The following is a 27,639-nucleotide window of genomic DNA, read 5'->3' on the forward strand; positions in this document are numbered from 1 at the left end:
CATCACATATGTGTCTACTAGAGATGAATGGGATAGGGGTTTATTTTAGTGGGTTTTGTTGCATTAACTTGAACTTGAAAACTACAGAATATCTTGCTCTTAGTTTCTTTAAAATGTCAACTTTCTCTTTTATTGTTAGTAAATTTTTTCCTTTCCATTATGAAACCGCGCTACACAAAACGTCAGTTTAAAGTGATTCAAATCTCCCGAAACGCATATGCGTAAGAGTTATAAGATTTCATGATCGAAAAAAACAGAACTTCTCAGAAATGCATTCAAACTAAAGAACCGTTACCAAAATCAACAAGGTTTTGTCGCAAGTATCGCGGTCAAATTGTTTGGATGTCGCAAGTACTGAGTACATAATGTAAAATATTTTTTAGTTAGAAGAATCGAGGTACCACTGTATTATTATTTAATATTACTTAGTTCTTACGAAAATATCCATATGCATGGAAAGATTGTTTATGTTCATTTTAATTTGAAATATAATTTATACACCCTTATTTTTATTAGAAGTAGATTGCTAAAGAAAGAAAGAAGAATTATAGCGAAAAAGAGAAATTTCAACAAATTGCTCATATTAGCTTATTATCATATGGCAGCACTCCATTTCCTCATAATTGCTAGCACATAAATGATGCTCACTACGAATGTAAAAAGTAATTTTTAAAATATAAATTTCTTGTTTATAAAACGTGCAAAAAGTGTAAATTGTGAATTTGTTTAAAGGTTTACAGTTTAATTAAATGAATTTGAAGTGAAAAATGTGATTAAAGTGTGTTAAATGTAGTGAAATGGATTGTTGAAATGTTCGAATTTTGGGAATTTTTTAACTTCAAATTCGAATATCTCGTAAACTTTGCGGTACCTACAGTGACACATATACGTATAAACGCACTCTTAGTTTTAATTTTGCTAACTTCTCTCTTTCTTTGCATTGCACTAATTACAACAAATTCTCTCTCATATTATTTGTTAAACTAACGGAAATTCGTATTGAGTGCAAACCCCCACTTTTGTTGTTGTTGTTATATTTAAACCGTTGCATTTTAAATCAAATAGCAAAAACAGGCACATATTCGTTTAAACGCATCAACTTAATTTTTAATAAGGCTACATTTATTTAATTTTTAATAATTATTGGTCCTCCATTTTTATTTATAACTTCAAAAATACGGTTTGGCATCGAGTGCACTAAATTTTGCAGCAGCGTCCGGTCCAAATCTTCCCAAGCCTCCTTAATAGCCAATTTGAGCTCAAGTGTTGTTTTAAAGAGGTGTCCTTGAGCTTTTTGCGCGTAGATTTTTCGCGACATGTGCCCCCAAAGGTTCTCCACTGGATTCAAATCTGGACTGCATGCAGGCCATTTCATAAGAGAGATGTTGTGCTCTTCAAACCATTTCAGAGACTCTTTAGAGACGTGGATGGCAGCGTTATCTTGTTGAAAAATGCTATCTTCATCCATTTTATCTTCCAAAAATGAAATGAGAGCGTCGTCCAACAATTCTGTGTATATTTTTGAGTTCATTTTGGGCGGCACAAACCAAATTTTTGCTTTTCCTCTCGATGAGAAAGCAGCCCACACCATAACGCTGCCACCACCAAAGTTTCTCTTTGACATACGGACGTCATTGTTACGCAAGTCATGCCAGTAACAACTGTACGAGTCTGGACCATCCAGGTTGAACTTTTTTTCATCGGAAAACACAACATTATCCCACTCTATTGACCACTGCATGTGTTCTTTGGCGAAGTCTAACCGAGCTTGTTTGTGGTGCGGCTTCAATACAGGCTTGCACACCGGTTTTTTCCATTTTACGTTAGGTGACATGCGTAAAATGTGTGCAATGTGCCTTGTTGTCACCGGTAAAACCAACTTCTCCTTAATTTGAGTGGAGTTCAAAAAATGTTTTGTGGCTTCCGTTTTAATTTGGTTTATTTGGCGTGAATTTAGTTTTTTATTGCCTTTCGTGGGCTTTTTTACGCCATAATTCTCACCTTTTTTTAAAAAGGAGCGCACAACTGCCTCTGATCTCCCGATTCTTCGCCCAATCTCTCGATTTGAGTAACCTTCTTTGTGGTACAGGTTGATTTGGACCTTTTCACTGTCGTTTAAGTAACTGCCTTTTGGCATTTTAATAAAACCTTAAAAAAAAAATATTATAACAACTTTTTTGCACTTTAATAAACGAAAACTTACCAATCTTCAATTTAATTGAAAAAACTTTTTTATTTTTAATCACAAACACGTTGTCGGCTACTCTAATCAGATGCGTTTAAACGAATATGTGCCTGTTTTTGCTATTTGATTTAAAATGTAACGGTTTAAATATAACAACAACAACAAAAGTGAGGGTTTCCACTCAATACGAATTTCCGTTAGTTTAACAAATAATATGAGAGAGAATTTGTTGTAATTAGTGCAATGCAAAAAAAAGAGCGAAGTTAGCAAAATTAAAACTAAGAGTGCGTTTATACGTATATGTGGCACTGTATAACCGTATATATTTTTTAATCAGGAGGACTTCCTCTTTCAAACGGTACCTTCAGATCGCGGTGCTAGAGAAATCGGAATTTTGCCTTAAAGAACACTCAAACCCTTCGCAATTCGTTGCTTTTGTTAGATTGTGAACTATCGAGGCACCCACTTGGCACATAGCTTTCGCGTCTTTGGGCCGTCATTTCCTCGGTGCTCATTTCGCTTCTTTTTAGCCAACCTCTTTTCAACGGTTGATTTCGCTGGTGCAGAGCTTAAATGCAACAGTATTTTCCCCCAAAAAGCAATGCTTTATTAACACACGAAATGCTTTATGATCCATTTTTCTGAACTAATAGTTATAATCTAACAAATAGAAATCATAGAGATGGTAGTAGTAGTATTATCTATGTGTCAGCCACAGTAAAGTCTGGGCGGGTCCTCCATCCATTATGTCATACTGAGTGTCCAATCGACAGTCATTCTAGTGGACTGCACATGATGAACCGGTCCTCAAGCGTGAAAGGACGAAAAAATCGGCTGGCATTCATCGACTGATTACTTCGCCAGTTATAATCCATTGCACTGCTGTCTGGTTGCAGTTCCATTTTACTATTCCAAATATTTAGCAATTGTATTATTTTTGAAGAAGGATCAGTTTGAAATTGCACTCGTATCGTCACCTAAAATGCAAAATAACGTAACAACATTTTTGAAAATTTACAGTGGTGTGAATGAAATACGAAATAAAATGGAACAAGAGTGAAAAAATGTTAATATTGGTTAAAACTGATTCATATTTGAAAATGTTAGACAAATGTGATTTGAAGTAGTGAATCGTAATCAATAAGATACTCATTTTGAATTTTTTGATGATACATTATTTTGCATTTTAGGTGAGGATATACTTAATTGTTTCCGTTTAAATATTCCTCGTTAGAGGGCTGCGTTAATAAACGTGTCCGGTCGCTGCTATATTCAAAGTGTTATAGGGAGAACCGCGGCCTTCGACGCGCTAATTATAGACACGTTCCCGCCGCCCCGGCCGCCCTTTACCAACGTTTCGCAATTTTTAAATCTGTAATATCTTCGAAAATATTCATTATATCATATGCAGTAAGGGGCCATACAGATCTATATTAAATCAACAATGTATTTAAGGTATTTCATTAAATACGTATTAATGTTGTATTGGTTAAAATTGCTTCGAAAATTAGCCATTATTTGTCTTAAAAAGTAAATGACAAAAAAAATGTTATTGTGGGATATCTATAAAAGATAGACATATACCATCGCGGAGTTTCTGTAGATCGCTTCAATGTGTAAAATACTTAGTACATCTATATATATAAAAGAAAGTTGTGTTAGTTACACCATTTATAACTCAAGAACGGCTGAACCGATTTGGCTGAAAATTGATGGGGAGGTAGCTTAGAACCAGAGTAAAAACATAGGATACCTTTTATCTCTTTATGTCAAAATTTAATATAACTCATTAATACAAAAAAATATCTTTCAAATCATAAGCATTTGTTCAAAAATTCATGTTTGTAGGAATCATTTGAATATATGCGTACAATTTTAAACAGATTCTTCCTCGAAAATAATACAATTGCTAATTATTTGGAATAGTAGAAAAGATCTGCAACCAAATATGCAGTGAAATAGATTATAACTGGCTCAGCAATCAGTCGTTGAGTATGTATTATATATATATATGTCATAACCTTTCCAGCCAACTTTTTCGTTCCACGCTTTTGGTCATCAGTCGTAAAATGCAAAGAACAAATATTACATTTTGTTTTAAATTTGGGAAAACGTTTACTGAAACATTTCAAATGATGAAAAAAGTTTATGGTGATCCGTGCCTTTCCCGTAGTAATGTGCATGAGTGGTTTAAGCGATTCCAAGAAGGTCGTGAGGACCTCTGTGACGATCAGAAGTCGGTCGTCTTCAGAAGTCAAAAATAAAGACGATGCTGATTTGTTAAATAAATATTTTCTTCCGTGAAACGTGAAACGTGAATTACTTTTTTTATTTACCAACATTCTTTCATAATTCTAGTAGGGACGATAATCATTCACGTACTTTTTAAGAATAAATTGGGTTTTTGTGTTTGAGATGATTCAAACATGAGAAATCGTGTCGGCCAGTGAAAAAACGCTTCTCATTCACCGACAGATGTCGTCAAAAAATTCCGAAACAATTTGTTTATACACTCCACGATATACCTCATGATATGTGAAAAAAGTTCTATGGTAGGATAAAAATTTCTAATAAAAAAAATTTCAGAAAAAAACAGGCTAGATTACCATATAGACCCCTTAAAGAGATGTGCGCCATTATTGTTCATAACTGCTTCTAGATATCGTGGCATGGAGTTTATCAGCGAATGAATGTAGGTGGTATCAATGTTTTTCCTTTCACTGGGTATGTAACCCCTTAATTCTTTTATATATTAAACTGGCGACCATGGCGAAAAACTCCATTAGCATGGACTAAAGGTTCTCTATTGGCTTTAGATCTGAGCTCAGAGCTGGCCAGTGGAAGTACCTTAGAATTGCAAAAACTCTTTAGTCTTCTTCGACCGATAAATTTCTGCTATCCTGTAGAAAAATTAACTCAGAATCAACTCAATCTGCTGGTCACCAACAGCTGCACGAAGTACTCTGAGACTATTTGGGTAGAAATTAAATATATTTAGGTGGTTGTTTTATAATTAAAAGCATAAATAGTAAATTGCAAGACAAATTTTAATGTAATTATGTCCTATGTTTGTTCATTGAAGAAAATGTGGTTGCTTTATATTTATTTCGCTGGGGTATATCAATTAGTCGAACAAAAAACGCAAAAATCAAAAAGCAGCATTATAAATAATAATTTTTGTTTTCACATTTGTCCACATATTTTGTTAGCATTATAGAAATTTTAAAAAATTATATTGCTACTTATCAAAAATACATATTTTAAAGTAAGCAAGTTATTTAATTTTTTTCTATTTAATTTTTTTTTAGTTAATAATAAATATGTCAAAGCAAGAAAAAGTAAGAACAGGAACAACGGATGGTTGGTTTGAGGGATGGTTCAGCCGTCAAAAGATAAAAAACACCAGTAATAATTCAACTATGCCCATAAAATCAAATATATTTGATAACAATGAAAGTATTGACCTTCAGGCGCTCGAAAATGATATTCGAACGATGGATGACAGTGAAATAGACTTGAAGTTTTTGGAAATTCTGGAAGATATGAATATCCCTAAAGATAAACGTGAACCACTTCTAAAGAAAACTCTTACCGAAAAGCGCAAAATGGTATTTATGCATCTAAAAGGTAAGTTTTTACTTAAGGGTATGATTTATATTATATGTACCAAGCTTAAATTAGGAAAATTAGTATATGTACATAAATGTACCTACTTAAATTGTTGAGAACTTAAAAAATTAATAGGTAGGATATTAATAGAAATGCTTACACAAAATATTTTCTTTTAAGCTATTCTTATAAAGGGAAATGTAAAGTATATATGTATATTTACATAGATTTGTATTAAGGGTACTGAAAATTAGTATATACAGTTACGGTCAAAAATATAGAAGCATCTTCTTCTTCTTAATTGGCGTAGACACCGCTTACGCGATTATAGCCGAAACAACCGCGCGCCAGTCGTTTCTTCTTTTCGCTACGTGGCGCCAATTGGATATTCCAAGCGAAGCCAGGTCCTTCTCCACTTGGTCCTTCCAACGGAGTGGAGGTCTTCCTCTCCTCTGCTTCCCCCGGCGGGTACTGCGTCGAATACTTTCAGAGCTGGAGTGCTTTCGTTCATCCGGACAACATGACCTAGCCAGCGTAGCCACTGTCTTTTAATTCGCTGAACTATGTCAATGTCGTCGTAAATCTCGTACAGCTCATCGTTCCATCGAATGCGATATTCGCCGTGGCCAACGCGCAAAGGACCATAAATCTTTCGCAGAACTCTCGAAAACTCGCAACGTCGACTCATCAGTTGTTGACATCGTCCAAGACGGGAATTATGAGTGGCTTATAGAGTTTGGTTTTTGTTTGTCGAGAGAGGACTTTGCTTCTCAATTGCCTACTCAGTCCGATGTAACACCTGTTGGCAAGAGCTATTCTACGTTGGATTTCTAGGCTGACATTGTTGTTGGTGTTTACGCTGGTTCCAAGATAGACGAAATTATCTACAACTTCAAAGTTATGACTGTCAACAGTGACGTGAGTGCCAAGTCGCGAGTGCGACGACTGTTTGTTTGATGACAGGAGATATTTCGTCTTGCCCTCGTTCATTGCCAGACCCATTTGTTTTGCTTCCTTGTCTAGTCTGGAGAAAGCAGAACTAACGGCGCGGGTGTTAAGGCCGATGATATCAATATCATCAGCATACGCCAAAAGCTGTACACTCTTATAAAAGATGGTACCTTCTCTACTAAGTTCTGCAGCTCGAACTATTTTCTCCAGAAGCAGGTTGAAAAAGTCACACGATAGGGAATCGCCTTGTCTGAAACCTCGTTTGGTATCGAACGGCTCGGAGAGGTCCTTCCCGATTCTGACGGAGCTCTTCGTGTTGCTCAGCGTCAGCTTACACAGCCGTATTAGTTTTGCGGGGATACCAAATTCAGACATCGCGGCATAAAGACAGCTCCTTTTCGTGCTGTCGAAAGCAGCTTTGAAATCGACGAAGAGGTGGTGTGTGTCGATTCTCCTTTCACGGGTCTTTTCCAAGATTTGGTGCATGGTGAATATCTGATCGGTTGTTGATTTGCCAGGTCTAAGGCCACACTGATAGGTTCAATCAGTTTATTGACGGTGGGCTTTAATTTTTCACACAATACGCTCGATAGAACCTTATATGCGATGTTGAGGAGGCTAATTCCACGGTAGTTGGTGCAGATTGTGGGATCTCCTTTTTTATGGATTGGGCATAGCACACTTAAATTCCAATCGTTGGGCATGCTTTCGTCCGACCATATTTTACAAAGAAGCTGATGCATGCTCCTTATCAGTTCTTCGCCGCCGTCTTTGAATAGCTCGGACGGCAATCCGTCGGCCCCTGCCGCTTTGTTGTTCTTCAGGTGTGCAATTGCTATTCGAACTTCTCCATGGTCGGGTAATGGAACGTCTGCTCCATCGTCATCCTTCTCCTGGTGTTGGGCGTTCACTGCCATTCAGCAGGCTGGAGAAGTGTTCCCTCCATAATCTAAGTATGATCTGGGCATCGGTAACTAGATCACCTTTGGGGGTTCTACAAGAGTATGCTCCGGTCTTGAAACCTTCTGTAAGCCGCCGCATTTTTTTCGTAGAATTTTCGAGCATTACCCCTGTCGGCCAGCTTATCAAGCTCTCCGTACTCACGCATTTTGGCCTCTTTCTTCTTCTGTCTGCAAATGCGTCTCGCTTCCCTCTTCAACTCTAGGTATCTATCCCATCCCGCACGCGTTGTGGTCTATTGTAACGTTGCGAGGCAGTCTGTTTTCTCTCCGCTGCGACACGGCACTCCTCGTCGTACCAGCTGTTCTTTTACACTTTCCGAAAACCAAGGGTTTCGGATGCAGCTGTACGTAAGGAGTTTGAAATGCCGTCCCACAGTTCCCTTATACCGAGTTGTTGATGAGTGCTCTCAGAGAGCAGGAGTGCAAGCCGAGTAGAAAATCGTTCGGCAGTCTGTTGTGATTGCAGCTTTTCGACGTGGAACCTTCCTTGTGTTTGTTGGCGTGCGTTTTTTGCTGCACAGAGGCGGGTGCAAATCTTGGCTGCAACAAGATAGTGGTCCGAGTCGATGTTAGGACCTCGGAGCGCACGCACATCTAAAACACTGGAGACGTGTCTTCCGTCTATCACAACATGATCGATCTGGTTGGTAGTTTTTCGATCCGAAGACAGCCAGGTAGCTGATGATTCTTCTTATGCCGGAATCTAGTACTACAGATAGCCATATTTCGGGCCCCGGCGAAGTCGATCAGCCTCAACCCATTTGGGGATGTTACCTCGTGGAGGCTGAATTTACCGACCATAGTGCCAAAGATACCTTCTTAGCCCACCCTGGCGTTAAAGTCGCCAAGCACGATTTTGACATCGTGGCTGGGGCAGCCCTCAGAAGTGCGCTCCAAGCACTCATAAAAGGCATCTTTGGTCACATCGTCCTTCTCATCCGTCGGGGCGTGGGCGCAAATCCGCGATATGTTGAAGAACCTCGCTTTGATGCGGATTGTGGCTAGACGTTCATTCACCGCATTGAATGATAGTACTCGGCGACGGAGTCTCTCTCCCACCACGAATCCTACACCAAACTTGGGCTCCTTTATATGGCCACTGTAGTAAATGCCACAAGAACCTACTCGTCACTGTCCTTGTCCCGTTCATCGCATTTCTTGGACGGCGGTGATGTCAGCCTTTATTTTTACGAGGACATCAACCAGCTGGGCAGCGGCACCTTCCCAATTAAGGGACCGGACATTCCAGGTGCATGCCCTCAATTCGTAGTCCTTATTTCGTTTGCCATGGTCGTCATCAAAAGGGGGGTCTCTCATCCGAGGCTGTTGTTGCTTTTTCATTGGGGTGTTTTTTACGTGGCGGGTCCCAAACCCAACGCACAACCCTATGTAGGGGATGTTTCGCCTTGTCACTTTAACTCGCCTTCAAACGGATGTTCTTAGGCTACCCAGAGGATACTTGGTCAAAGACCGGAAGTCGTGAGCTGCTTGAGTCATATGTAAAAGAATCGTTTCTGCGTGAACTTATACACATGACTCCATCCTCCATTCACAGTACAAATTTTCTGTTCTAAAAATTATAAATCTAATTTAAATTTAACTAAAAATGAATATTTTATTATTCACTCTATATCAAATGTTATTGTCAACAGTCCAAATATTGTAAAAACAAAAAAAAATCATAAATATTGCAAAAACAATGATCAAATAAAAAATTCCGAGGACCAAAAAATATAATAAAAATATCTTACATAAAAAAAATATTTTTTAAGGGAGTTAATAGAAAAAATTGTTGGTACTTTGTAGTGTCCCCTTTATTGCATAATACAAATATACATCTTATAGGCACATCTTATAGACTACGGCACGTGCTCTGTGGAACAGAATATCAAACCTATTGAAGCTTCTCTTAGAGCTCCTTATTGATTTTTCATAAGTTTACGATTGGACTTGCAAGACTCGAAGAATGTTTCTGGACCCCGTCTTGTTGGAATTGCCAAATTGAAGATATGGAAGACGCATATGGCAGTCCGTGTTATCCTATATTCAAAAAATAGGTCCTACACCACACTATGAGAAACACCTTCAAATCAGTATATTTCACCTACGGGGTTTGAAGGACTTAGTCGTGAAGCGGACGTACATTTATCGTCTCTCACGTCCAACCATCATTTCCTATCATATTAATTTTACATTCAGCTCAAAGCATGTCAAAGCTTTTTTTTTAATTTTCAGCTTTGCCCTAACTAGTGTGGCGTTTTGCAAACTGAATACGATTGGATCTATGTCGTTCACTTTTAAAATTACTGTTAACTCTAAAACTGGACAATGTTTGCCTTTTCTCTTTTTTAAAAGTACGTATGATTGCATTTGATATTATGCAACAAAGTTTTTACATAAATGGAATTAAAAAAAAGCAAGCATTGAAAACGATATCATTATTTTTTTTCCCAAGCTTATAAAAATTTTGAAAAAATTTATAATTCTGTGAAAAACTTAAATTGAAAATCTATAAATTTGTTAAGAAATTTTTTTTCCAAACGCCGAAGGCCCTCCTACTGGTGGAGGCTATTATGGGATCCCCCACCCAAAAAATAAAAGAAAAACTCAATAAAAAAGACTTAAGCTTAAACAAACCAACAATTTTTTTCTGCCCTAACCTCAATTACGGAAAATCTCTATAATAATAAAAACATTGACTCCCAGAAAATTTTAACCATCAAGAATACAAACAAAAGTACAAAAAGCCGCTAAACACATAAAATATTTTTCTCATAACAAAAGGGCTAAATTTTATCATTAGTGAGAAGAATAGAAAACTAACAAAATTTACACGTGATGATAACTCGTTCTCGTCAACCGCAAAAAAACGCCGACATTTTAATAGAAACTAATATATGCGAAATTATCTGTGAATTAAAGGGCTGCATGAATACGCAAAAAACAAACTTTGAGTCACTGTCCAAAAATTTCAACTTGCACTCACTCACACAACGTAAAAATTAATTCTAATGTTTGGGTAAAATAAGGACCGAGTCTCATTAGTGAGAACAACAACGAGTTCGCTCAACTCATAGCACTCTCACAAGTAACGATCCACTCTCTGTAGAATTGGTCTACCAAAGCATTTCATTGTGTTGGTGTGAATTAATTCTGTGCAAGAAGGATGTTGGCTGAGTGAATGATGTTCGTGTGAATTAACAACTGTTAACTCGAGTTATTCTAGTTGCACGACTAGAAAGAAGTATGTAAATAGCGAATGTGGATAAAAAAAATGTTTCCAATATTCAATTTTATTGCAATTTTTCATGAAGTTTATTTAGGGATTAATAGATTCAACAAAATATTATAAAAAATAAAAATATTTTAGAACTAAAACCTGTCCTTTGGAACAATTGAAAAAAAACTCTTTTTAAATCCCAAAATACATGCAACTTTTAGTTCCAAAGTATCACATTTTTATTAGTTACATTCGCGTTCATTTCCAGTCCAATTAACTCATGTGTAAATATACCTATGTATTATGCTAATAAGCTGTCGATAAATCGTAAAAAAAAAACATTAGGGAAAACCAAAAAACATATGTACGTGCGACGTACGAGTCTCTTTATATCGACTAACGAGAAACTTATACATATCATGAAATGAAATTATAATGAAAAGCATCAAATACCATACATGAATACATATGTATTTTTTATTTTTATGTATTCTAAACTATAAAATAAAAAAGAAATTCACTTATACTCGTGCAACAAAAAAATATACACATAATTCTTGTACTAAAAAATAAAATGTAAAGCCCTTCAGTCTCATATAAATTAAAAAAATTGCGCTATTAAAAGCTTAAACAAAAAAGAAGCAATTCATTTATCTAACAAAAATATACAATATATGCATAATTCATTTATTTAAAAAAAATTTGTAAAACATTCACCAGTCTTTTTGAACTTAAAAATAATTTATTTAAAGAATTAATGACTTCAGAAATTTAGAAAAGATAATTATCAAATTCGTTTTCAATGTTGCACATGTGTTTCTTATTAGTTTAAACTCTAGAAATAATTAATTAATTTACGTATTCGTATGTAAAAACATGGTTTTTCCTACAGTAACAGGGTTAGACCCAATAGCACAACGCTTTTCAGAAAGTAAATTTTTGGCATTTGAAAATATTCTCTCAGACGAGGCACTACTAATTTAAAAGGTAACGGAAATTTAAGGTTATTTGATTCCCACCATTATAAAACGTCAAAATTGTCGTGCATTACTTCGTTAACATTTTCGTATAATAGTAATTCATTTTGAACTCGATCAAGATTATTTGTTGGATTTGAAGGCTGAAGAAATCCTGAGAAAAGTTGTTCCTTATTATTTCAGAGAGAATTTAATTGACTACTTTCGTTATTGTTTTGATCTTGCTCAAAAATCAATATAATTATATATAATTTTTTTCTTCATTTGTAAACTGTAACAATTTATTAGTCGGTGCTTCTACGAGATATCAAGTTTGATTTGAAAATACGTATGTACAGCTGCGAGCACTGAAATATTAGTGTGCAATTGTGGTAAACATTTCTTGAAATTACAACAAATTGTTGTACTTGATACCACATATAGTACGTGCACATACATATCTGCAAATATATACCGTTTCAACAAATACTTACTGCTACAAGATTCAAAATCCCTTGATCGAAAGGCAATAAGCTTCATTCCAATTTTTCCGCTTTTTGTATAGTGAATAGTTATAGACAAAAACGATTGTTTTAAATAATTATCGGTCCATAAATCTGAGGTAAGTCCAAAGGTATTAAGTTCACTTAGTTCTAATTTTAAGGAATCGTGGGCTATATTGTATAGATTGTCTATGTTTCTGGATATCGTTGTTGGATGAGGTAATAGCTGATCAGTATATACGTTCGACTCATACTTAGCTCCAATTGAAAGCATTAGGTCCGTATATTTTTTCAGTCCTGCATCTTCGATCATCTTGAATGGTCTGCAATTTTTAGTGACCCATTCAGTGAACGTATCAGCAACATTTTTTTGTGTCGTTGTCCACTAATATCTTTGAGTTATCCGAACGGTTTTTTAAATTTTTATAGCATTTATGTTTCACAAGGTTAGACGTGCTATTCATAAATTTCAAAACGCTGTTACAATTTTTGCATGCAACAACATCTCTTACCAAACTGCCACTATTTTCAACCTTGCCAAAAATTTCCCAAACCTTGCTTTTCTAGCTTCAATAACCACTGTACATATATTTGCCTTTCACTATATTATCCTTAATTTCATTAAGCTGCTGCCTTAGTACAGGCGTCGACTGGGTTGACGATGCAGATTCATCTAATGTTACATATTTTTGTAAAACAGAGACACAGGTGTAAATTGTATTACAACATGGCAAATATTAGCAAACAATTGCACTGAATTTCGCGGTCAATTACTTACATCCATTATGCCATGCCAAAACTATTTTACCCCCTTTTATCTTCGTATGCACAAAACAAATGACGAATTTAAATATTTAATAAACTGTCTCGGTTAAGCGTCTACGGCTATGGGTGCACCCTGTTCTGTTAAAAGAATGAGAGAAACAATGAATTCACATAACAATAAGTGACGATCACACACTATTCCACTACTAAGCGAACGCTAACGCTTTGAATTCACTGCTGGTTAATGATATGAGTGTGAGTTGGGTTTGTTTATGAGAGGAATGAGCTGAGTTTACCTGCTAGCGATAAACAACAACTCACAATGTCTTCTCTGTATCTGCATTCACATAATTCCAACTCAGCGTCGGCGATCAACTCGAGTTATGAGATGAATTCATAAATTCTCTGTTGCATTCATAGCGTGAATTAATTCTCGCAACCCTTTACTGTGAATATCATACAAAACTTAATACGGTGAAAGGCGTGATATTTTCTCCAGCTTTAACAAACCTTTCAGAAAAAGAAATAACAACTGACCTTAAGGATCAAAATGTAAGCAAAGTCAATAAAATAAAAAAAAAAAAACAAATAATGGATATGTAAATACTCCTTTGCATATCTTATTTTTAGACTTATACCAACTCCCTAAAGACTTAAAAATTGGCTTCGAAACTATTCAAATCAAACCTTATATTCCTAAACCTATGCAATGCAGAATATGTTATGTTGTCGGTCATACAAAAAACATTAAATATAATTTCATTGGCAATACCAGCAATTTTGCCGAAAACAATTATGTCTAACAGAATAATAAGGCTACAGACACCAATGGGATTCTTTCTCAAATTCACTACAATAACCAGAAAAATGCAATAACAGATTCTAATCCTGAATAACTATACTCATATCTCCGTGCATTTTTTGTAATGAAAGTTCTTCAGTGGAATATCAAAGGCTATTGGAGCAATTACAATAATTTGGAGGTGTTGATAGCGGAATTCCAACCTCATATCATAGCATTGCAAGAAACGCATATCAATGTGACACTAATAACAATCAAATGCCCAAAAGGGTATAATAAACAAGGTATTGAATTTCTCATCCGCACGAATATTCAGCATATCTACAGTGCAAACGGTACTAATTCCAAATTTCAAATAGTTTCTACCCAAGCGAAAATTAGTCTACAAATTAAAATACAAAATATTTACCTACCATCAAACATAAAAATTTCTCCCAATGAGTTGAATACTGATACTAATTTTACGAACAATATTATATTGGGCGATATAAACGGGTGACATGCAATATGGAGCTCTCACAATACCAACTTCAGAGGAATAATGTTTGAAAGTTGTATACTACAAAATATATTCTGTGTATTCTTAACAACGGCAAATATACAGGGGTGTTGTGGAAACCAAGACAGAATTGCGTAGCTGTCAGAATTGCAAACCAATTCTGATTATCAATGGTGTCACAGAATCTGATTGGATTTTTGTCTTTTCGAACATACGCAAAACCAATATTCGAACCAGCTGTTTACTAATGTGACAAAACTTGCAAATGAATACATTAGGAAGCAATCCTATTAAAGTTTTTAATCAGTTCCGAATTAAAGAAAGATTTTAAGAGATAACATACATATGTATATCGAATGAATAAAGACGCATTTGGGTGTTAAGTTACGTTTATTACATTTTGTAAATCTTCTTTAAGGGAGGAAACTGCTTTAGAATCTTCAAAAAAATTGATTTTTGTTTTTGCTTAAATGTATGGCAGAGAGCGAAGACTTTGACGCGCGATTTCTCGGTTTTTCATTTTTACGATTTTTGGGGCAAAGTTTATTATCTTTGGCATTAAATTATCTTCTATTTAAACTAAGAAAAGTTAAGTTTGAACATATGTTTAAACAACATAAAGTAACATTTTTTTGGCCACTTTTTTTCAAGTTTTAAAATTTTTTTAGAATTTTACAATTGTTTTTGAAATTTTCCTAGTTTACCTTGAACATAAGTTATTAACAAATTTGAATCTCTTTTTTGCTTCCGATAGAAATTGCAACCTGCATACTGCCCGCCGTCCGGCAAATGCACATGCGAAATGCATCGAACAATTGCTTCCCTAAGGCAGAATATCAAAGAATTCGTATCCAAAAAATTTTCGGATGATGTTTAAATATATAACTATGAACCCTAGAAATTTCGCTTTAATCAATTAGTTCTTTCCCTCCCAAAAAAACCTCAAAAAATCGATTTTTAAGCCTCTAAAGCAGGCTCCCCCTGTCATGTCCTCATGTCCTCAAATCGGTATACAAGGTGAATAAAATTTCAAAGTCTGCTAGTAATCTTGAAGAAGAATTTACACTGTTTGAACTAGAAAATAACCTTCAAAATACAAAAGAGAATTATCCTACACCGGACAGAATCACCTATGCAATGATTAAAAACGCACCTCTGGTGCTAATAAGTCGTTTAATTAATTTATACAATTTAATTGTCAAAACTGGTGTGTTTCCCCACCTTCTGGGAAAAAATCTAACGTCATTTGTATTCCAAAAAGTATGAATAAGAAAGGTGACTACCAAAATTACCGTCCTATCCTGCTTTTATCATGTTTAAGCAAACAAGTATCAAGTAGTATCAAAACGAAAACTGTTCTGTTATAAGTGTTCATTTTACAAAAACGTTGGATCGTATAGATGTCCACTCTATACTCAATCAACTCGATCAGCGGTCAACGTAAACGGATATAAGTCAAACTTAAAAAATTAGAAAATGGAATACCACAGGGTTCTCCCCTATCGGTGACGTTATTTCTAATCGCATTTCAAAAATAAATGCTCTATATAGTTAATAACATATCCCACTATTTACAGTGGTGGCCATAGCATTTGCAACTAATGCATTATATTAGAAAAAGTATATACATATATAGTATACTAGAGGACCCGTCCACGCTTCACTGTGGCTGATACGTAGATAATACTACTACTACCATCTATATTTATACCCTGAACAGGGTATATTAAGTTTGTCACGAAGTTTGTAACACCCAGAAGGAATCGTCGGAGACCCTATAAAGTATATATGTATATAAATGATCAGTATGTCGAGTCTGTCTGTCTGTATATATACGAACTAGTCTCTCAGTTTTTAAGATATCGTTTAGAAAATTTTGCAAACGTCATTTTCTCCTCAAGAAGCTGCTCATTTGTTGGAACGGCCGATATCGGACCACTATAACATATAGCTGCCATACAAACTGAACGATCGGAATCAAATGCTTGTATGAAAAACTGTCACATTTGACAAGATATATTCACGAAATTTGGTATATGTTATTTTCTAATGCAAAATAGTAATATTTGAAGAAATTGTTCAGATCGGTTAACTATAGCATATAGCTGCCATATAAACTGAACGATCGGAATCAAGTTCTTGTATGAAAAACTTTCACATTTGACAAGATATATTCACGAAATTTGGTATATGTTATTTTCTAAGGCAATAATGTAATTTCCGAAGAAATTGTTCAGATCGGTTAACTATAGCATATAGCTGCCATACAAACTGAACGATCGGAATCAAGTTCTTGTATGGACAACTTTCACATTTGACAAGATATATTCACGAAATTTGATATATGTTATTTTCTAAGGCAACAATGTAATCTCCGAAGAAACTGTTTCGATCGGTTAACTATAGCATATAGCTGCCATACAAACTGAACGATCGGAATCAAGTTCTTGTATGGACAACTTTCACATTTGACAAGATATATTCACGAAATTTGATATATGTTATTTTTTAAGGCAACAATGTAATCTCTAAAAAACTTGTTTAGAACGGATTACTATAGCATATAGCTTCCATACAAACTGAACACATAGTTACTAACAGAAATGCACCTGTGAAGGGTATTTAGCTTCGGTGCAACCGAAGTTAACGTTTTTTCTTGTTTTTCTATTTGGATTATAATTATTAGTTAATGAGATATAGCATTTCTGTGAAGCAACTTGTGTTAGTTTACAAAAAAAATGGATCATAGAGCATTTCGTGCGTTAACAAATCATTGCTTTTTGAAGGAAAATACTGTTGAATTTTGGCTCAAGGAAATCCACCGATGAAAAGATATTTGCTAAGCTTAAAGAGGCGAAAGCTCTGTGCAAAGTGGGTGCCTCGCAAGTTCATAATCCAACAAAAACAACGAATAACTGATTCTGACAAGTGTTTGAGTGCTCTCTAATCGGAATAAAGCCAAATTTTTGCGTCGGTGATAAAAACATAGCTCCATCATTTCCCACTGGAGTCCAATTGACAGTCATTCTAGTGGACTCAGGCGCGGAAAGACGAAAAAGGCGGCTGGAAAGGTTATGACACCAGTATTTTGGGATGCACGTGGTATAATACATACTCAATGACTGAATACTAAGCCAGTTGTAATTTATTTCACTGCATATTTGGTTGCACTTCTTTTCTACTATTCCAAATACTTAGCAATTGTATTATTTTTGAGGAAGAATCTGTTTATGTTGGAGAGAACGAAGCAATTTAATTGCAACCCTGCGAAGAATCCATAGCACTGTAACTTAAGTTAAGCTGTCATATAATATCTGTAACTAAACTGACTCACTTCCGTTAAACTGATTGAAATAAACGTATGTAAAACAACGGGTTATGGGCCCAGCCCATAGATTTTTAAATTAAAATTATATTTTATTGGCTGCATTGACTAAAAAGTTTCATACATCATCAACTGAATTATATGTGGTGATAGTAACATAAATGGCGAGCTCAACTGTGAGGATTGATCCGCTAAACGCGGATAACTATGATACGTGGAAGTTGCACATGCGTGCAATTCTTGTGAAAGCTGACTTATGGAGCTACGCATCTGGAGCTATACCTTGTCCAAACGACAATAACGCAGCGAAGTGGATACATTACGATCAGAAGGCCTGTGCGGATATAATGCTTTCAATTACACCATCAGAATTGGGTCTGATAACTGAATGCGTAACTTCACACGAAATGTGGAAAAAGTTAGAGTCTACGTTCCAGTCAAAGGGTCCTGCGCGAAAAGCCACCCTACTGAAACGTATTGCACTCGCCCGCATGAAGGAGGGCGATAACGTTCGCGAACATTTAAACGAATTTTTCCATGCTGTCAACAAATTGAAGGAAATAAATGTTACTGTTGGGGATGATTTATTAACCATATTGCTTCTTTATAGTTTACCAGAATCGTTTGAGACGTTCCGATGTGCGCTGGAAACTCGAGATGAACTCCCAAGCCAGATATTTTAAGAGTTAAAATACTGGAAGAAGAACAATCAAGGCAAGCAAAAGAAGCAGCAGCAGAGCATAACGTGTTAGTTGCTCAACTAAGAACAAACATCAGATACACAAATGATGTATCACAACAAAACAACGCTAAAAAACACAACAAAAAGTCAACAAAAGAAAAGCAAGATAAACGAACTTGCTACAAGTGCGGCGAAGTTGGTCACATATCGCCAAATTGTCCATCAAAACAAAAGGTAAAAACTACAACACAACTACAGGAACGAAAAAGGAGAACTTCGAAAAATCCATGTTATTCGAATCAGCATGTACAATAACAAACGCCGGCGAATATTGGTGCTTAGACAGCGGCTGTTCATCACATATGAGTGCGAAAAAGAGCGAATTCAATAACTTTAGAGAGATTAGCAAGACTCTCAGCTTAGCAAACAACAATACGGCTAAAATCACGGGTATAGGTAACGTTAAAGTTATTATCAACGAAAATAATAGCGAAGAGCGAATTAATTTCGAAAATGTATTGTATGTTAAAGATTTAAGAACGAATTTACTCTCCGTTTCGAAAATTACGAATAAGGGGTATGAAGTAATTTTTCGGCGAAATGAAGCTGTCATTTCAAAGAATGGGGAAACTATTCTGACAGCGATAAGAATCGGTGATTTGTACTATGTTAAAGGTTTTGAACAATCTGCGAGGTTTTCGCAAATGAATAAATAGCATAAATACATGGCACGTACGAATGGGCCATCTAAACGAAAATGATTTAAAACGCGCAATTGGTATGGTACACGGTATAAATTTTCATACAAATGAAAAACTGCAAACTTGCGAAATCTGTTTAAGCGAAAAGCAAACACGAGAAAGATTTTCAAAGCAGAGGACCAACGTACAACCCAGTTACTAGAAATTGTACACAGCGACGTTTGCGGTCCAATGAAGGTTTGCTCACATTCAAGAGCGAAGTACTTCGTGACATTCACTGACGATCACGATTTTCGAGATATTCCGAGGTTTATTTCATGAAAAATAAGTCAGAAGTTTTAGAAAAATTTAAAATATTAAAGAATATGGCTGAAACGAATACAGGGAAGAAAGTTAAAAAACTACAGACAGACAATGGGTTGGAGTATATGAGTAGCGAATTTCAAAACTATTTAAATGAATGTGGAATTAAGCGGCGTTTGACCGCTCCTTATACACCACAGCAAAATGGCATAGCTGAAAGAAAAAATAGAACTCTTTTAGAAATGTCTAGATGCATGTTAACACAAGCAAGATTAAAAACGATATTTTGGGCAGAGGCTGTAAACACAGCGAACTATATTCGAAATAGGTGTCCCACAAAAGTCCTAGAAGATGAAGTGCCTATCAAGATGTGGTCAGGTAAAATTCCCACGGTCATTCACTTCAGACCATTTGGTTTAAAATGTTACGTTTTAATAAAAGATAAGTCCAATGGCAAATTTGATTCCAGGTCTGAAGAATGTATACTAGTAGGTTATTCGAATGAAGCTAAAGCTTATCGATTGTGGTCTCCTCAAAAGAAGAGGGTTGTAGTCAGTCGAGATGTAAAATTTTTAGACGAAACATTTGGTAGAAATGATAATAAATACTCTGAAGACGGGTCTGTGGAGATAGATTTCGATATACGAAAAGACGAAAGATATAGTTGAATCTGAGGCGTCTTCAAGCGAAAATGAAAATGAAAACATAAATACTGAATCAATCGTTCCGAAAAGGGGCAAAAGGTAGACCAAAGTTAATTCGAAGTGGAACCGTGGGCGACCCAAAAAGTCATTTCAAGAAGTCTCAAGAAGAGAACTGATAATGAATCTGAATCTAGTGTAGATTTCGAAGAATGCGAATATGCAAATATATCACTAGTAAATGATCCAACTACTTTTCAAGAAGCTATAAACAGTGAAGAATGTAATATGTGGCTGCGTGCCGTTAAATACGAATATATGGCTCAAATTTCAAACAAAACATGGGCATAGTAGATTGACCCGTAGGACGAAAAGTTATTGGGAATTGTTTTGTGTTTCGTACAAAAGAAGGTAATGTTAAAAAAGCACGCCTGGTAGCAAAAGGGTGCTCGCAACGCCCAGGGGAGGATTTCAATATCACTTATTCCCCAGTTACGAGATTGACATCGATCAGAATGATGGCTGCTATTGCAACCCAAAAGAATCTTCAAATACATCAAATGGATGTTATGACTGCTTATTTGAACGGTGACCTAGATGAAGCAGTATATATGGAAATACCTGAATACTTAGATGTAATCCTTAAAAAGGTAGTAACAGGGTATCCGACGAACATAAAAAAGGCTAAAGCTGAAGAAATACGACGTACAGCAGAAAATTGGCAGAAGTCAATATCGAAAAGCAAAGATCCGGTATGTAGACTACACAAATCTTTATATGGGCTACGACAGTCTGGTTTTCAATGGTATCAAAAATTAACGAATAAACTAAGACAAATTGGATTTAATGCATCTAAATGCGATCCATGTTTATTTATATTGAAACAAAACTCAAAGATAATGTTAATTACAGTGTATGTAGACGATTTACTCATTGCAACGAATGATCATGAGTGGTTAAAAGAAGTCAAGAAATCTCTTTCAGAAAGTTTTGAAATGAAAGATTTAGGACCAGTTAAAATATGTCTGGGTATTGAATTTAAACAAAATTTGAAGAATCATACATTATTTTTAAATCAACGAGATTACGCTATTAATATTTTAAAACGTTTTAAAATGGAAACTGTAAACCAGGCAAGACACCCCTCGAATATAATTGCAAACTTGAAAAACCAGTTAAGTCAGACAACAAAAAAATACAGAATATTCCATATCAAAGTTTAATTGGGGCTCCGTTGTATTTGGCTGTAACAACACGACCTGATTTAGCATTCGCAGTTAATTTTCTAAGCCAATTCAATTCTAATTATAGTTTCGAGCATTGTAAAGCGGCCAAAAGAGTACTGAGATATTTAAAAGGAACTTTAAATTATGGCCTACTTTATGAGCAGACAGATGAAGAATTGTATGCAGTCGTCGATGCTGATTGGGGTGGTAATTTAACCGATAGACGTTCATATTCCGGTTACGCTTTTATATTGGCTGGAGCCAAAATATCCTGGGAAGCCCGTAAGCAGAAGACAGTATCACTTTCAAGTACCTAATCCGAATACATGGCTTTGAGTGAAGCTACAAAAGAGGCTATGTACTTACGAGAAATGTATATCTATTTACAACGACAGCCAAAGTGCACAGAAGTTGGTTCAGAGTATAGCATTTCATTCACGTACTAAGCGCATAGATCTACGTCATCACTTCATACGCGAGAAGCATCAAAGCGGCGATATCAACTTGAATTATATGCCAACAGAAGATATGCCAGCTGATGTCCTTATCAAAGGATTGCCTATGGAAAAACACTACAAATGCATCGAAAATATGGGCATGACGAATAAATGTTCATAAATTATAATGCAATCAAAAAACTTCGAGGGGAGGTGTTGGAGAGAACGAAGCAATTTAATTGCAACCCTGCGAAGAATCCATAGCACTGTAACTTAAGTTAAGCTGTCATGTAATATCTGTATATAATATGACTCAGTTCCGTTAAACTGATTGAAATAAACGCATGTAAAACAATAGTTTAAAATGGTACGCATATATTCAAATGATTCCTACAAACATGAATTTCGAAATTATTATTTTTTCAGCCAAATCGGTTCAGCCGTTCTTGAGTTATAAATGGTGTAACTAACAACAACTTTCTAATATATATATATGTATGTGAGGTTGTTTTTATTATTATTATTTTTTTTTTTTTTTTGAGAAATTAAATATTCAAATGATTTCTACAAACGTGAATTTTGAACAAATGCTTATGATTTAAAATATAATTTTTGTATTTATGAGTTGTATTAAATTTTAACGTAAAGAAATAAAAAGTATCCTATGTCCTTACCATGGTTCTAAGCTACCTCCCCACCAATTTTCAGCTAAATCGGTTCAGCCGTTTAGGCGTGAAAGATTGACAGACAGGCAGAGTTACTTTCGCATTTATATCGGGTGATTTTTTAAGAGCTTGATAACTTTTTAAAAAAAAAAAACGCATAAAATTTGCAAAATCTCATCGGTTCTTTATTTGAAACGTTAGATTGGTTCATGACATTTACTTTTTGAAGATAATTTCATTTAAATGTTGACTCATGTGGTTTCAACAAGATGGCGCTACATGCCACACAGCTCGCGATTCTATGGCCATTTTGAGGAAAACTTCGGAGAACAATTCATCTCAAGAAATGGACCCGTAAGTTGGCCACCAAGATCATGCGATTTAACGCCTTTAGACTATTTTTTGTGGGGCTACGTCAAGTCTAAAGTCTACAGAAATAAGCCAGCAACTATTCCAGCTTTGGAAGACAACATTTCCGAAGAAATTCGGGCTATTCCGGCCGAAATGCTCGAAAAAAGTTGCCTAAAAGTGGACTTTCGAATGGACCACCTAAGACGCAGCCGCGGTCAACATTTAAAATGAAATTATCTTCAAAAAGTAAATGTCATGAACCAATCTAACGTTTCAAATAAAGAACCGATGAGATTTTGCAAATTTTATGCGTTTTTTTTTTTTAAAAAGTTATCAAGCTCTTAAAAAATCACCCGATATATGTATATATATGCATTAGCATTAAACTTTGAAGACTGTTGATTGAACATGAAATTATTATAATTTGGTATTTGTACTTTTATTTAACGTTTTTAGACAAACAAATTTCATACATAAACAAAAAATAAAAAATCCATTGATTTCAACTCTTAAATTACGTGGACAAAACATATGCAACTTTTTGGAATCAATCCTAAAAAATAAGTTTTACTAAAATTGTTTTTTACTACTTCGGCACATCTTCTCGGCATTGAGGCAATTAAATTATCTATGGTTTTCATCGGAATCAATTGTCAAGCTTCTTGGAGTCTATTAAAAAGTTCATCTCCATTTATATTTATTCCTGTCTATGCGCTTGTTAACTAGCCCCTACAAGTTTTCAATAGGGTTGAGGGACCGTGGTGTCCATTCCATAACAACAATGTTATTTACTTAGAGTCATTGTCCTGTTGGAAGACCCAACGCAATGGCATTTCCCATTCAGCATATGGCAACATGACACTCTCCAAAATACATTTGTAGTCGTATTGATTCATAATTCCATTAATCTTATATAATGGTTCAACTCCGTTAGCAGAAAAGCAGCCCCAGACCCTTACATGGCCTCCACCATGCTTAACTGTTTTCTTGCAATAACGAGGACAATATCTTTTATTTACTGGCCTTCGCACATAAGGCATTCCATCACTGCCTATTAAGTTAAACTTGGATTCATAATTTTCTTCCGAAGTTCTATTCAAAATTTGTCTTGCCATTTTGAATAAAACAAAAATCACGTTGATTTGCCCGAATTAACGCAAGATATTATTTACAAAAATTAACGAAATTGCGTCATTTTCGATGAGGAAGCTCAAGAATAACGGAAAAATACAGCTGTAATAGTGTTACTTGAACTCAAACTCAGAGTTGCATTTGTTTTGTTCACGTAATTTAATAGTTGAAATCAAAATTAATTTTTTTCTTTTTTTTTATGAATGAAATTTGTTTGTCTAAAAACGTTAAATAAAAGTAAAAATACCAAAATACTTGTATAATAATTTCATGTTTAAAGAACAGTCTGCAAGTTTAATGGTAATAATTCAAGGTGTGTTCCAAAGTAAACAGCACTTAAAAAAAAAAACAGAACAAATGGTTTTTTTCGGCAAAATAAATTTATATTATTCAAATATTCTCCTTTTGCTTCAATACAGCTTTTTGCAGCACGGTCCAAAAGCATGTTGAACGAGTGTTTTAGCTCGTTGGCCGGTATGGTCGCCAGTATGTCGTCAGTCAATTTGTGCGGAACAAACCGTGCACGCACCTTTCGTAAGCCCAAATGTTCGGTCAAAATGCGATAAATCGATGTTTTGGAGATGTTTAATTCCACTTCCATGAATTTCAATAAGGATTTCGGCTGATTTTTGATGAATTCACGCACAGAGTCGATGGAATTTTCAGTAATAACGGATTTTGATTGGCCCACATGTCGATCGTCATTTATGTCCTCACGACCACTTTGCAAACGTTGGAACCACTCGTGCACTCTACTACGATATAGGCAATCATCACCATAAACTTGTTTCATCAATTGAAACATTTCTGTAAAAGTTTTATCAATTTTAAAACAAAATTTAATGTTGGCTCTTTGTTCGAAGCTTATTTCCGCACCGATAACACAAACATACTGACACTTAAAACGCAATAATAACTAATACTTGTTCTGAAATAATGTATTAGTTGCACATGTTATTATTATTATTTCGAAGATTAACGATGTAAACACTTACAATAATGATTTGAAAAATTTGTATGCTTCATTTGCAAATTGGTCGTTAACATCGGGTGCATATATTAATTTTGAAAAGTGTTTTGAAATCTATAAGCTGCTCAAAAACTTAATATCTGTTTGGTTTTGAAGCAAGTACAGTTGATGGTAAAAGAAAGCGGTCGTCCTCGCGTGTTTTAGATCGATCGATCGGATAGATGTCATGACTTTTCCGATAAGGATGTTTTGGAAGGTTCACAACGTAAAAACCACCCAACAGTGACTTAAAAGCAATATTTATTGTTTTATAGATACTGATGACTTGAAATTTCAATTTTATGCATAGCCAATTTAATATATGCGTTATTAAAAAAAAGTGTTAAATTAATAAAATATTAAATTTCTAGGCGAGATGTCCATGTTAGAGATTGTGGCTACAAAAAAACAAAGTTTATGGTTGTCACGATTCCTAGAACTGAATTTCGTGTTAAGTTTAGTGATGCTCCAAAAGAGTTGCTGATAGCTCTGAATGAACAAGAGGCATTTACCGGTCTCAGTTGTGTGTGGAAATGCAACTGCTTTATTAAAAACTTACTATAATTTATGACATGCATATTTTTGCAAAGGTGGATTTTTAAGTTTCGTGTTTAAGAGTAATGTGTTGGAAAAAAGCATAAATTGACAAGGGGTCAAATTAATTTGTTGGTTTGTGTACGGAGATGCTAAAATTGTGCAAGTTAACGTATCACATAAGGCTTATCGATTTTGCGTTACGTGACACATAAGCAGTCACCAATCTCGCACTAATTACAAAACGTCATGCGATTATCAGGGTCATATTCCACACCAGCAAGACGCCAGACATGGAAATTGCACCGCCAGACGGAGATTATCTGCCAAAAACACTGTCAGCGGTATTGATTTAGTTGGTTTCATTAAAATTGTAACCCATTTCGACTCGTGGATTAATTGAAACTGTTAGGTATAACATAAAATAAAACAATGTGTTTTTACTTGGCAGCACTATGTGCTTATGTTGAGATTTATTAGAAAACTGAAAACTTAATTCTATTGTTGGTTATTATGAAGCTAAGCCCGAGCCCTATAAATGCCTAGTCATCAAAATTAGCGCGTGTTTCGCTCAACTACCTAATAATTGGGAGAGCGGATGCGCGTGTAGGGCATTCCATTAAGCTAAAAGTGTAATAGGAGTCTCAATTGTAAGTTGACTCCTAATTATGCAGACATTGTTGTCAGCGAGTTTATGTTGTGTTAATTCCTCCCTCCGAAATTCCAATCGTCCCCGATTGGTCGTTAAAAGTATGGTATGTCGTTAAGACTTTTATGTCGTCCAAATTTCTTTGTCGGCATATGAATCACCTACGCGTTTTGAATAGTGATTTTGGCCATTTTCCGTGTCCGGATTTTAAGAGCTATAATTATGATTATAACAAAGACCAAAATACCGAAATGAGTTAGCATACTTACTCTTGGTAAATTTAGAGAGCTAATTTTTTTTTATATTTTTAATATTAAGCTCTCTCATAAACTTTAGAGATAGTACTTCTTCGTACTCGGATCGAGAATTAGAATTATGGATTAATGCTGGCCATGGTCTCAGGCTGTGAGCTTCTTAGGCAGTAAGGTTTAAATTGTTAATTTTTATTGTTTCATTAAAAAATTTTACTAAAAATTATCCATTTAGATGTCTCGTTACATTATTACTTATAGTTAAATTTCCTTGAAAGTTATTTAGTAAAATTAATCCTGCTTTTAGTTCTTCAATGCTTCTTACATGCTCAGTATTTGTAATAATACAATCATAAGGTTTGTTTCTTATCAAATTATTAATACAATTTTCGTTTTGTAAATCTTCAATTTGGTCTTGGTTGCATATTTTTACATTATTTATTTGTTTACAATCATTTTCTACTCCATAGTAATTTTCACTACATTTCAAAACGTTTTCAAATTTTAATTTCAAAATTGTTCCATTTTTGCTTATTGGTTCTATTAAAATGCAATTACAGATTTCATTCCTTGTTTTTGGTACTTTTATTACATAAATTAGTACATTTTGTTTCATAGCGATTTGAATATTTGCAAAGTTTAATGATTCTTCTAAAGAATCAAACGGAATGTTTTTTTCAATAAATATGTCATTTATCTTGTGGGCCTCTTCATTCGATATTATGAAACTGTTTATTATGTTTGATGGTAAGATGTATTGCTCTGTTAATGTTTTCAATTTCTTCTTTTATTATATCAATTTTAAATTTATACTGAAGTATTAGTAAGGTTCAAAATTCATTGCTATTTTGTAGTGTTTTTAATATGCTGTTGCTTACTTGGGTAATATTTTTAATTCTTTCAAAAACGTTTCTATTAATTACTAGATGTTGATTATTGTTTTCTATGATTTCTTCGAATTTACTATTGATCGCTACAAGGTCATCATGGTCGGGATTTCCCTGTAATCCATTCAGCATGGAAATTTAATGACCTCTTTACTCTATATTTTGGTGTTATATTGTTGTTAGTAGTATTAGTTATTTTAATTTCTTCTGCAGTGAACGGGTGCAAGGGATGGAAAGGTGCGATATTTTTTGTGAAGTGGGTATTTATGTCATCTAGAATTATGGAGTATTCGGTAAGGTTGATGAAGTGAAGGATCCTGTAAGTTCCAGACTGCACTTTCCCGATGCCATTTTCGATGATAACGATTTCGGATTGAGAGTAATCGAGTACTTCA

General features: G+C 35.0%; 1 protein-coding gene across 1 annotated transcript in view; it reads left to right on the top strand.

Annotated features, from left to right (window-relative positions):
• Positions 1–5,483: 5,483 nt before the first annotated feature.
• The window catches only part of LOC120781425 (protein diaphanous), an 86,961-nt gene continuing 64,805 nt past the window's right edge, over positions 5,484–27,639 (top strand). The window contains exon 1 of the mRNA XM_040113645.1: positions 5,484–5,812. Within this exon, the coding sequence (XP_039969579.1) occupies positions 5,506–5,812 (307 nt within the window). The 5' untranslated portion in view covers positions 5,484–5,505. The remainder of the gene's footprint in view (positions 5,813–27,639) is intronic.

Source organism: Bactrocera tryoni, unplaced genomic scaffold, assembly GCF_016617805.1.
Source record: "Bactrocera tryoni isolate S06 unplaced genomic scaffold, CSIRO_BtryS06_freeze2 scaffold_7, whole genome shotgun sequence".
Classification (NCBI taxonomy): Eukaryota; Metazoa; Arthropoda; class Insecta; order Diptera; family Tephritidae; genus Bactrocera; species Bactrocera tryoni.